General features: G+C 39.3%; 1 protein-coding gene across 3 annotated transcripts; it reads left to right on the top strand.

The window, feature by feature from the left end:
* The first annotated feature begins 282 nt into the window (after positions 1 to 282).
* birc2 (baculoviral IAP repeat containing 2) lies at positions 283 to 9,516 on the top strand. Of its 3 annotated transcripts, none has more exons than XM_034551122.1 (14): positions 283 to 399; positions 1,485 to 1,563; positions 2,796 to 3,804; positions 3,936 to 4,216; positions 4,462 to 4,764; positions 5,091 to 5,364; positions 5,851 to 5,950; positions 6,053 to 6,131; positions 6,269 to 6,317; positions 6,461 to 6,703; positions 6,853 to 6,951; positions 7,357 to 7,512; positions 8,188 to 8,229; positions 8,541 to 9,516. In XM_034551122.1, exons 3-14 carry the CDS (start codon positions 3,711 to 3,713, stop codon positions 8,774 to 8,776), a joined length of 1,956 nt encoding a protein of 651 aa, XP_034407013.1. In that variant the 5' UTR covers positions 283 to 399; positions 1,485 to 1,563; positions 2,796 to 3,710; the 3' UTR covers positions 8,777 to 9,516. The 3 variants fall into 3 exon arrangements, with proteins under 3 accessions (XP_034407013.1, XP_034407012.1, XP_034407011.1); XM_034551121.1 differs by having other exon boundaries at positions 8,582 to 9,516; XM_034551120.1 differs by having other exon boundaries at positions 296 to 399; positions 1,482 to 1,563; positions 8,582 to 9,516.
* Positions 9,517 to 10,911: the final 1,395 nt, after the last annotated feature.

The raw sequence follows: 10,911 nt of genomic DNA on the forward strand, positions 1-10,911 counted from the left end.
ATACATTTTTGATTATACATTTCAAAGCTAGTAGATTGGTCCCTGCTCTTGAACATGTTGAGGCTGTACGGATGTACAAGAGAAGTTGATCTAAACTGAAACTCATAATTTCTTAAAACTCAAGCCCAAAAGCTGAATCTTCACCCTAGATGGGACACAGGGAGGACACTTTTGAAGAGATTACAGGTTGTAGGTAGACAATTCCTACAACCCATTTCTGAAAGTAGATCTTGTGGTATGCAAATGTCAATAAAATGCACTGAGACATGGTTGACACTATAAGGGGAGTGGTTATGAGAGGAAGTTTGGGGAACTACCACTGACGATATCACATAACCTCTGAAGCAACGCCTTTACGTGACTCATTGCTGTCTGACTTGTTTTCAACGCGGCTTTTATGTAAGTATCCAGTATATTCCTTGTACCATTATTTTTAGCTTTACAATTCTTAGTTAACCTAAGTGAAAGACTGAATTGTATTGTTCTTTCTGTAGTTAAGACAATATAATGTGTATGAATATTATCAGTGTTGGCTTTGTGTGTATCATATCCAAATATTTTATATATATATATTTTGTATACATGTGTCCTCCAGTACATAGTATAAAACATGTATAGTGGTGGAAAGTATCTAAGCATATTTATTCAAGTACTGTACTTTTTAGCTTTACTTTATACTTCTACTCTACTACATGTCTGAGAGAAATATTGTAATTTTGACTCAACTACAATTATCCGACAGTTGGAGATAAAGAGTTTACAAACAAAACATGAATATCAGTTTATAAATGATGATACTGTGGTGTCGACTAAAACAGCCAACAGTATTTAAAATGGTTTATGTGCTCCACCTCCACCAGATGTAACATTGCAATGCTCCTATTAGAAATCTGTAATATTTCAGAAATATAGTAATATAACTCTCTGAAAGGGATCATTTGGCCAAACAAGTACTTTTACTTTATTACTTTTAGTACATTTTGCTGTTGATACTTTTGTAATTTTACCAAAGTGAAATCTTGACTGTTTGCAATATTGAACACAATGAAAAAGGGAATAACATTGATTTGATGATCACATTAGATAAATGTTTATGTATAATTACATTACACAGTCGTTGCTCAATAAATCCACACTACTTACGAAATTGATGGGTTGGGCAGGTCTAAAATAAGGTGGGTTCTGAGCAATTCGGACAAAATGAACAGTTTCAATGCTTGTCTCTGCTTTCTTTAGTATGGTTTCTTTTTTATTCATTCATAAAATAGCTTCCTTAGTGTTTGGATTATGTTGTACTATAATTATTACTGGCACCTCTCATGCTGTTTCTGATTTATGTATGTTATGTAATCCATCTGAACATAAGAACTATTTGTGTTTTACAACATGGCACGCAGCAAGAATCCGGTCGGCCTCTGAGAATGAGAATTAACGAAAACGTATTATTTCTGTTCTATTTTCGTTTACCCGTTAACCGGAAGTAGAAAGGGGCGGTGGCGTGACGTCTTACTCGAGCAGCTCCCTCGAGACTGGGACTTTCCGGACCGACTGAAGAGCGAAAGAGTGAGTATGACAGACGATGGAAAGTACTTGTTACTGAGCGGGCTCGTGTTATATATCTTGTGTTGGTGTCACTCACACCGAGCCGCTGCACAGATTAATGAGTAATGAGCTAAAGTTCAACGGTCATTGCGTTAGCAAACGCTAGCTTTAGCAAGCTAATGTCCGTTGTTGTTATCAATCTGCCTTCTGTTGGCCATTGAATGTCATTTGGCAACTGATAGCTAGCTAATTGTATGCTTTGAAACAATGCTTTACTGAGGAAACTATTGTTTGTGTTAATCAATCCAATTGTATGTTAAATATTCAGCAGCATATTTAAGTTTATGTTAGCTAATAAAAGGCATCGAACCACAACATAACCGGTGTTACGGTTTAACAAGCGACCGACGCATTCGGCTAAAAGGGTCGCTTGTTAAACCGTAACATCGGAGCTAAACCAGGAAGTGTTTGGTGAATAATAACCAGAGCTAAACCAGGAAGTGTCTGGTGAATAATAACTAGAGCTAAACCAGGAAGTGTCTGGTGAATAACCTAACGTCACCTAGTTTGTTAAAACCTAACATACCCTGCTGGAGGAGGGGACAGAAACGATAAATTATAATACATATTATTTCCGAAATTAACGTTAAGTTAGCTGAATAATCGATTGGTTTATCGGGATGAAATTGACAATAATGGAATAACGTAACTCAAGTTACTGAGCTAGTAGAGATAGTTGTCGGCTATTGTTAATTTGATGACTCATCCGTGACTCTGAAGCTTTAAAAAGTCTGATTATGTCATTGGGGTCATTTCGATTTAGTCTTTGAGACTTCACAACAGGAGGTCTGCATTAAAAAAAAGTTGGCATGAAGTTTGAAATGAGTAGCCATTTACCCAACACAGGGAAGCAATCTAAAATATATTTTGGTTTGCATTAGCGGAAAGAATATACAGTATATAATTTATTATTATTACTAATATCATATTTTTTGAACAGTTGCTCGGATAAAACAATCTTGTTACCGTAGGCTCTGGGAAATTGTGCTACACTTTTTTTTAACTTTTCTGATATTTTTCAGAGTAAATTAATAACTGACAATCATTAAAATAATTGCCAGATTTATTGATTAAGTAATTGATGATGACCTACTCGCTTGGATTGTAACACTGCTAATTGTAAAGAGGAACCTCGTTGTGTCTAAGATTCAATTCAACATTTTTTTGTCTTTGTGTTTTCTTTATTTCTACAGGTCCTGGTACTATTAAACTAAAGAGGAACATCCATTATCCTTGCCAAAGATTACATTTTTCTTATTGTTTTTTTTGTATTCCATTATGGCTGCTTAGACACCTACAAAGGGGATGTCTGAGATGGGGGGAGGGGTTTGAGAACACATATCCCTTGGTCTGTGTGTGTGTGTGTGTGTGTTTGTGTGTGTGTGTGTGTGTGCGTGCGCTTGTGTGCTTGATTTATTTACTTTATATAATGTTTGTACACATAATCACCAACCACAAGTTTAGGTTTGAATGGTTACATAATATATTCAATCTTTCTGATCTAAATAAAGTGTGTACTGATCCTGGGTGACATGATCACAGTGTAATATTCTGATAATTGATTTGAGGATGCATTTTAATTTCGTGTTTTAAAATAGTCCATCCTTTTTTACTGCACAGCATGTGTTTTGTTGGACTTGCATCCACTGGGACTGTAACTGAATAAATATTGAAGTTTCAGCAGTTAAATGCTCAGAGGTAGTACTCTCTCCTAGGTACAGGTCAAATGGATCCAGGTGTAAAGTATAGCCTCAGGCTATATGTAGGGAATGGGATGTTTAACGACAAATATATCCATGGGTATGTCATGCAGTGTGTATCCAATACTCATTTAGTACACGCGTGTGTGGTTGCTGGATGGGTAGTTTTGTTTCTTCTACAGGAAGTGTTGCACTAAGTCAAACTTTACTTTTGGTTTTTACTATCTCGGTTCTGTATTTTGAGTTCAGCACCTTCTCTTACTCTTCCCCCTGGTCTGTTTAACTATTTTCTGTTGCAGTATGAGTGAGTGTGTTGGTGTGAGAAAGTGTGACCTAGGGTTTTCTCAAACCCCTCTCCCTTTTGAAGGACATCTCTTTTGCCCTTATATTTCTTAAACAAAAAAAAAAATGGAAACTCTTGTTCAACTGAAAAACAACCCGTTTTTGATGGGTTTGTGTCGCAACGGGCCTCCCCCTGACCTGCAATATGATAACTCCTCAGGTACTAGTTTCTTTTATTCTTTCCCTTTACCATATTATATATATTTTTATTCAAGAAAGATACTTTTGGTATTCAACCTTCTGGGATGTGCTTAAGGAAATGTGTCAACATGATGTGTTTTTCATCCCCAGAGCTATTCCGCATTTCAACCTTTGCTCGATTCCCTGCTTCGGGAGTCACAGAGCGTAGTCTGGCAAGGGCAGGTTGGTTCTACACCGGCGTGGGCGACCGGGTGCAGTGTTTCAGGTGTAACGTGACGGCAGAGGGCTGGCAGGCCGGAGACTGTCCAACAGAGAAACACAAGCAACTCTGCTCTTCCTGCTCCTTCATCCAGAGCCTCCCGTCTACAGCCAATCTGCTCTCCTCCTCTCACTCTGCCTTCTCCCCACTCCGCATTGCCCCAGCCATACCAGTAAGATCTCTGGAAATTTCTTAAAATAAGAGATATGCTTTATAGAAGAAAGGTGGCCCTATGTTTTGGAATAGTTTTGTTTTTGAGGAATCTGTTTTTGAAATATCAGAGCAATGAGTATACGCCATATACTGATATCATTTTTTTTTACTACAGTAGTTGCCGTTCCCAGTAGTATTAAGCTATGTGAGTAAAATCGTAATGGCAGGCCGGAAATCGTAATTTCTTGTATCTTTTTCTTCAAGCTTTCTGGTCCAGGCCCAGCAGCTCCTAACCCAACAGCAAGCCAAGGTGAAGAGCCAGTTGGGTACCTAAACATGGGCTTCTCTGCTCCACAACCCTCGAGCCCACTCAGCTCTCGTGGTGTAGAGGACATGTCCCACCAGAGACCAACGTGCCACAACCCCAGCATGCGCAGAGAGCAGGACCGCCTCGACACTTTCCACCCCTGGACGCTCTCCATCATAACTCCAGCTGAGCTCGCCAAGGCAGGCTTCTACTACCTGGGCCAGGGTGACCGAGTGGCCTGCTTCAGCTGTGGTGGACAGGTATGTATGTATGATCACAGGAGCATGAACCCAGCTGCTCTGTGGAAGTAAATGGCTTATTATTTTATTATATCTCTGGGCTGTAACTTGGGTTGCACTCTTACCTGATGCTTTGTTCAGAGGAATTGAATTATCTTCCTTTCAATCTTTACATTTGATTGTTTTTGTAGTCCTGCTCATGTATGTTGTGTTACTTAAACCATTACTTTTTGTGTTAGAATTTCTTATTTAGACTCTTCCTCAAGCATCTTGTTAACAGGTCTTGATAGGAATACACAAATAGGGTGGTTTATTAAAAATGTTGACAAGTTTTTGTCTGTTTGCAGTTGAGTAACTGGGAGCCAGGTGACAAAGCCGTGTCTGAGCACCAGAGGCATTATCCAAACTGCCGATTTGTGCGCGGGGAAAGAGCTGACAACGTGTCGCTGTCCGGAGCTGCGGCTGGAGGAGTTACTTCTCAATTGTCTTCAGGAACCCTCAGCAATGTGTCTAACCCTGCCATGCAGCAGAGTGACGAGAGGCTGCTCACTTTTGTCAACTGGCCTTCTCGTATCCCTGTCAGGCCTGACCAGCTGGCTAAAGCTGGCTTCTACTATGTCGGTACGGACCATATCAAAGAGACAAGCTTATCATGGTTTCTCCTTATCAGACCGTCACCTGATGAGGAGAAACATGGCGCAGCTAGGAGGGTGAATATTGGACTTAGGTGGACAAAACTCTAAATGAGAGCTACAGTTTTATTTTTTGCCAAAATACAAGCTAATATGACAAAAATTATCGTAAAAAAAAAGGTTTGAATGAAATCCTTTCTTTCCCCTTCCTAGATTGGGGGTGTCCACTGCAGACAGATATTTATCAGAATCAGTATTTGTTAGTTTTTTTCCCTTGAATTGGAAAGTCCCGAATGAAATAATTTTACGTACAACTTGTTATAAACCTGTTACTAAATATAGGACTCCCAAAAGAGGAAATAAAAGATGATAGGTTTCAAACAGTCATCTTCATAAGATTAACAACGTTTTACTCATTCAAAGAATCCCCCTAAAATCCATGAGTCAAACTGAAAGCCCTTTGTTTGCCCTCAAGGCCGTAACGATGATGTCAAGTGTTTCTGCTGCGATGGAGGCCTACGATGCTGGGAGTCGGGAGATGATCCATGGGTGGAACATGCTAAATGGTTCCCTCGGTAAATACTGCTGTTTAATCTTTTTGAGCAATTTATACTGTCGTAAAATACAAATATTCTGATTGTTTTACATGTTTTGTATGCAATTCTGGTTAATTGCAGGTGTGAATATTTGCTCCAGGAGAAGGGACAAGAGTTTGTTCACCAGATTCAGGCTCGCTTCCCTCGGCTGTTTGAGCAGGTCAGTAGAGAGCAACAGCATCATCATCATCATAATAATAATAATAATCTGTTATTGGTTCATGCATTAGCAAGGGACAACTCATTTTAAAAAAAAGAAGAAAATAATGCTTATTTTTCTGTTTTCTCCCTAAAAAGCTTTTAACAAATGGAGACAGCAGCTCCAGAGAGTTTGTGGATCCACCTGGTGAGTTTGAAACAATGTAGAATCAAGAGACATTAAAATGGGTCTCTAGACTCCGTACAGTCAGACATTTTTCCTGATGGGGTGAAATGTTGGGAAGTCATATCGGGCAGCCTGACGTGTTTACACCCTCCTCCTCGTCTTAGTGGTTCACCTCGGTCCAGGAGAGGAGCGATCCGAGGACGCTGTCATGATGAACACCCCTGTGATTAAGTCTGCTTTAGAGATGGGCTTTGAGCGTAGTCTTGTCAAGCAAACAGTCCAAAGCAAGATCCTGACCAGTGGAGAGAACTACAGAACAGTCCAGGAACTGGTTTTAGACCTGCTGAGTGCCGAGGACCAGAAAAGGGAGGAGGAGCGAGAAATGCTGGCAGAGGCGATGGCATCAGGTACAACTGACGGTGAAAATATGGGTGTCTCTGCAATGTATTGTCCATGAAAATGAACAACCATGAATTCCAGTGTTAGTTGTGCCATCAGTTGCTCTCAGGCCAGTGAACTTTTGAATGAATTACTTAGTTTACTCCGTTTGTTTCAGATGGTTTCACCTTTGTGAAGAGACACCAGGCAGCGTTGATCCAGCGTCTGAAGAGTGTGGAGCCAGTGCTGGAGCATTTAAGAGAGCAAAATGTTTTATGTGAGTTTCTCTCTTCCTGTATTTTAATATGATATATTTAAATACCGCCCTATGTCAGCTGGGATAGGCTCCAGCGCCCCCGCGACCCTAATGAGGATAAGCGGTATTGAAAATGGATGGATGGATGGATGGATGGATATTTAAATACGTGTTACCACATCTTTTAAATGTTTTGTAACTCCACTAGTAGAAAGGACAGTTAATTAGTTCGTTTTTTCCACAGCAATGCGATTTCATTATTTCTGATCATAAGTGTAGAAATAAAGTGAATAAACTACAATAATCATGACTGACAAGCAGTTATTGTGCAAAACCCTATTGTTTATAGAATAATTGCATTATTCAGCTGTAGCATCTAGAGGTGAGAAACGTCTCCATTGTGAGTAACTTCCTGTTAACCTGCAGCCATCGAGGAGTACAGCGGTCTGAAGGCCCAGACGTCGGCCCAGCAGCAAACCGCCAGGCTCATAGAGCTCGTTCTCACCAAGGGAAACGCGGCAGCCGAGGTCTTTCGCAACTGGATCCAGAAAAACGACGTCCACCTGCTCAGAGATCTCATGGGTACGTCTTTCCCACCACACCTTTTATGTTTGTACTCGTCACAGAAAGAACATGCAGTGTGTTCTCAACCTGAGTACACTGAAGTAAAAAACATTAGATATAGTTGGCCACTAACAAGTTGAGCTTAGGCTCTGTGTAACTATCAGCACTTAAAATAATAATAGGAGAAAATTATGAACTGATGAGTTTGGGACAGACATGGATGTAAACTGCAACTTTACCGGATGGCGGATTCATACTATCACAAAGTGTAAATCCATCAATCTGGTGCACTTTGAGAGCAAAATGAAGGCTTGATTTATGAACAACTCTTGTAACTGATGTGCTGTAGTGGAATGTAACTAATTAAATGTAGCTACTCTAGTAATGTTTAGTTTATTGTACTTTACTCTAGTATTTCCATTTTCTGTAACTTTATACTTCAAGTCCACTACATCTCAGATGGAAATATTGTACTTATTTTGTGGGGGTTTTGTAACTTTGAATGGTCGTGACGCGGCAAAAAGGTCACAATCACAAAGCATCATAAATGAGACTGAGTCATGTTTTCAATACGCTTTGGGGTGTCGCACAGAGACCAAACCGACTTTGGGTAGTCTGGCTCATGAATGGGAAACGTTGATTGTGCATGAATCAAAGCTTGAGCTAACGACGTGTTGTCTTTCTCATTTTCAGCCCAATCAAACGAGGCTGCATCACCAAGCCAAGATCTTTCAGGTATTAAGATACACCTGGGCATCAGGCAGAACTTACAATCTTGCCAATTTAGTGTGTTTTGCTTAATTGTTTGAACTGGGAAGCATTTTGTAACTTCTATTTTAGTCACTGATTTGACCCCATGAGGCAAAATGCCTAAAATGTTACATCAAATGTGTAATGCAGTTTTTTTCTGTGTGAACTGCAGGTAAAGCCAATAATACTGTGTGAAGCCATTTTTACTTTTAATATAGAGATTGACAGTGATATAATCTGTTTTGATTGCTGTGGGTCACTTGACGACATCTAAAGAATGACAAACCGTAAACAAGACCTGTTGGATTTTAAGGACAAATCAATCTCTTTCTTGCAGACCCTCCCCATGGAGGAGCAGCTGCGGCGCCTGCAGGAGGAGCGTACCTGCAAGGTGTGCATGGATAAAGAAGTCAACATTGTCTTCATCCCATGTGGACATCTGGTGGTGTGCAAAGAGTGCGCGCCGTCACTGAGAAAGTGCCCAATCTGCAGAGGCCTGGTTAAAGGCACGGTTCGAACCTTCCTCTCGTAACCAGGATCCTGCAGGCTGCATTCCCTCAGTCTCACAACCTTGTGATTGAATTTAAGCAATAAAATAGAGGTTTATATACAGCTGAGACAACATAGTCGTGTCATAAAAATTACATCATTTACATTATGAGGTCTGCTATTCTATTATACCCATTGCTGTTGGTGGTAGTAGTAGTCTTATTTCTGTTATCACTGGTACTATTACTTTTATTAGTTCTCTTTCTGTTTCTTCATCTCTTTCTTGGGGATATTCATAATGAACCATTCAACCCTTAAACGACAATGATCATTTTGACCAATCAATGCTATCAGTTAAACTATTATCCCATTTTGTATTAAAAGCTGAGCAAAACTCAAAGGAGGCGTGTCACTTAAAGGAGAATAGCTGGTTCACCCTAAAGGTCACCATCCTTAAATACGACCTTGGCCTTTGTCTTCCCTCTTTTTTGTGGCTAACTCCCTTCACATCCATCTCTCTCACTTTCATCCCAACCGGGCGAGAAAGAGACATAACTTCTGTTCTGGATTAACGCTCTATAAATAAATATAATTGTATTATTTTAGATGTAAGAATGCAGTTGATTGGAATAATCTGTACAAGTCTCTCAGTTTATGACCATTAATTCATCCTTATTATATAAAGTGTTATTATTACAACTGGGTAATGTTTTAAAAAACTATTATACTGTTAATGGATATTTTTCATGTTTTCAGTAAATATCACAATATGGAAACATCTTATCAATGTTTAATGATCTGTTTTTTGTTATTCATTATATAAAACACATACATTATACTTATTTTCTCAACACATGTAACAAAAACGTCAGTTATTTCTTCTTTTTAACCCTCCTGTTACCTTCAAATGTACTAACATCTTTTACCCGTGGGTTCAATTTGACCCCAGCAATTTAAACCTCCAGAAAATGATTAGAATTGGGGCCACATTGTATTTCTAGGAATTCTTCTTCTTTTTTCTCTCTAAAGAAATGTGTTCCAGATGTATTCATCATACCCCAAACCTTGTTTATTTTGACATGCATATCAAGACTTGCGAAATTTTTTATATTTTTGAGGTAGAAACCCCACCCTTTTTGCTACCTATAACTGACTTGAAATTTGGCACACATGTCTGCTTTGGTCTGCTCTACAAAAAACTAAATCATGGCCATAAAATGCGTCTAATTAGATTTTCCGCCATTTTGAATTTGGTAAAAAACACGTTTTGCCAGCCACTCCTAGACGCTGGGTCCGATTCTTACCAAACCTTCTGTTTATTGGTTCAATGTCATCAAAGTTATCAAAAGCTATTGTGATGGACCAATGAACTTCTAAGGGGTGTGGCTTAATATGTCAAGATGCCTTACTTCCAAATCACTTGGCCTATCCTCACCAAATGTGTAGCATATGTTCATATCGAATTCTTAACATACCCTAATTGTTTTCACAATATTTAAACATTAGGGGATGATGCAGTCAATCGCTCTTCCTAGAGATTAAACCTTATTAATTTCAGGTACTTTATGTTTGTTTGTTGACTACCTAAGAAGCCCTTCAATATAAACACCCCCACGACTCCCTTCTACATCCAGAATACCTGTTTGTGACTACAGCGAAATATGGAGATCGTCATAAAATCTCACTGATTTACCTAAATTTGGAAACAAATATATTTTGGGTGTTTTAATGCCTCTTATCTATAACATTTGGAATGAAAAACAATTTATGTTATCAAGAATACTAACATCTATTATGTTTGGGGTCAATTTGACTGCAGGAAAAACCAACACAATTTCATGAATGATGAAGGATTTAATAGGTAATTATTGTTTAATTGCTGAACCCACTTGTCCCATACATCCCATAATGCTGTGAGTTTGTCACGCTCTCATCAGCCCGGCCTTATTTCTCTGTCATCAAAGTGTGAAAACATGGAATGTGTTTAGAGACATATTGGCTGGAAATATTGCCCTTCCCGTGTCAGCAGCCCAAAGGCGTGCTGTTGCCTTTTGACTTGTACACTCCGGCCAAAACGAGCAACCCAAAGTAGGCTTGCAAGTGGGTCACATCCAAGTCTTTCCAACTGTCCCCATAAATGCACGTCTCCTCTAAATGTGTCATCTAAAGTATAAGATT

The sequence above is a fragment of the Cyclopterus lumpus genome, chromosome 14 (genome assembly GCF_009769545.1).
Source record: "Cyclopterus lumpus isolate fCycLum1 chromosome 14, fCycLum1.pri, whole genome shotgun sequence".
Lineage (NCBI taxonomy): Eukaryota > Metazoa > Chordata > Actinopteri > Perciformes > Cyclopteridae > Cyclopterus > Cyclopterus lumpus.

Bases quoted from the DNA above. Each gene is read 5' to 3' on its own strand.
- birc2 (XM_034551122.1), top strand. From the start codon at position 3,711: ATGGAAACTCTTGTTCAACTGAAAAACAACCCGTTTTTGATGGGTTTG. The intron at 4,217-4,461 runs GTAAGATCTCTG...TTTTTCTTCAAG, and splicing joins GCATTGCCCCAGCCATACCA to CTTTCTGGTCCAGGCCCAGC. The intron at 6,318-6,460 runs GTGAGTTTGAAA...TCCTCGTCTTAG, and splicing joins AGAGTTTGTGGATCCACCTG to TGGTTCACCTCGGTCCAGGA.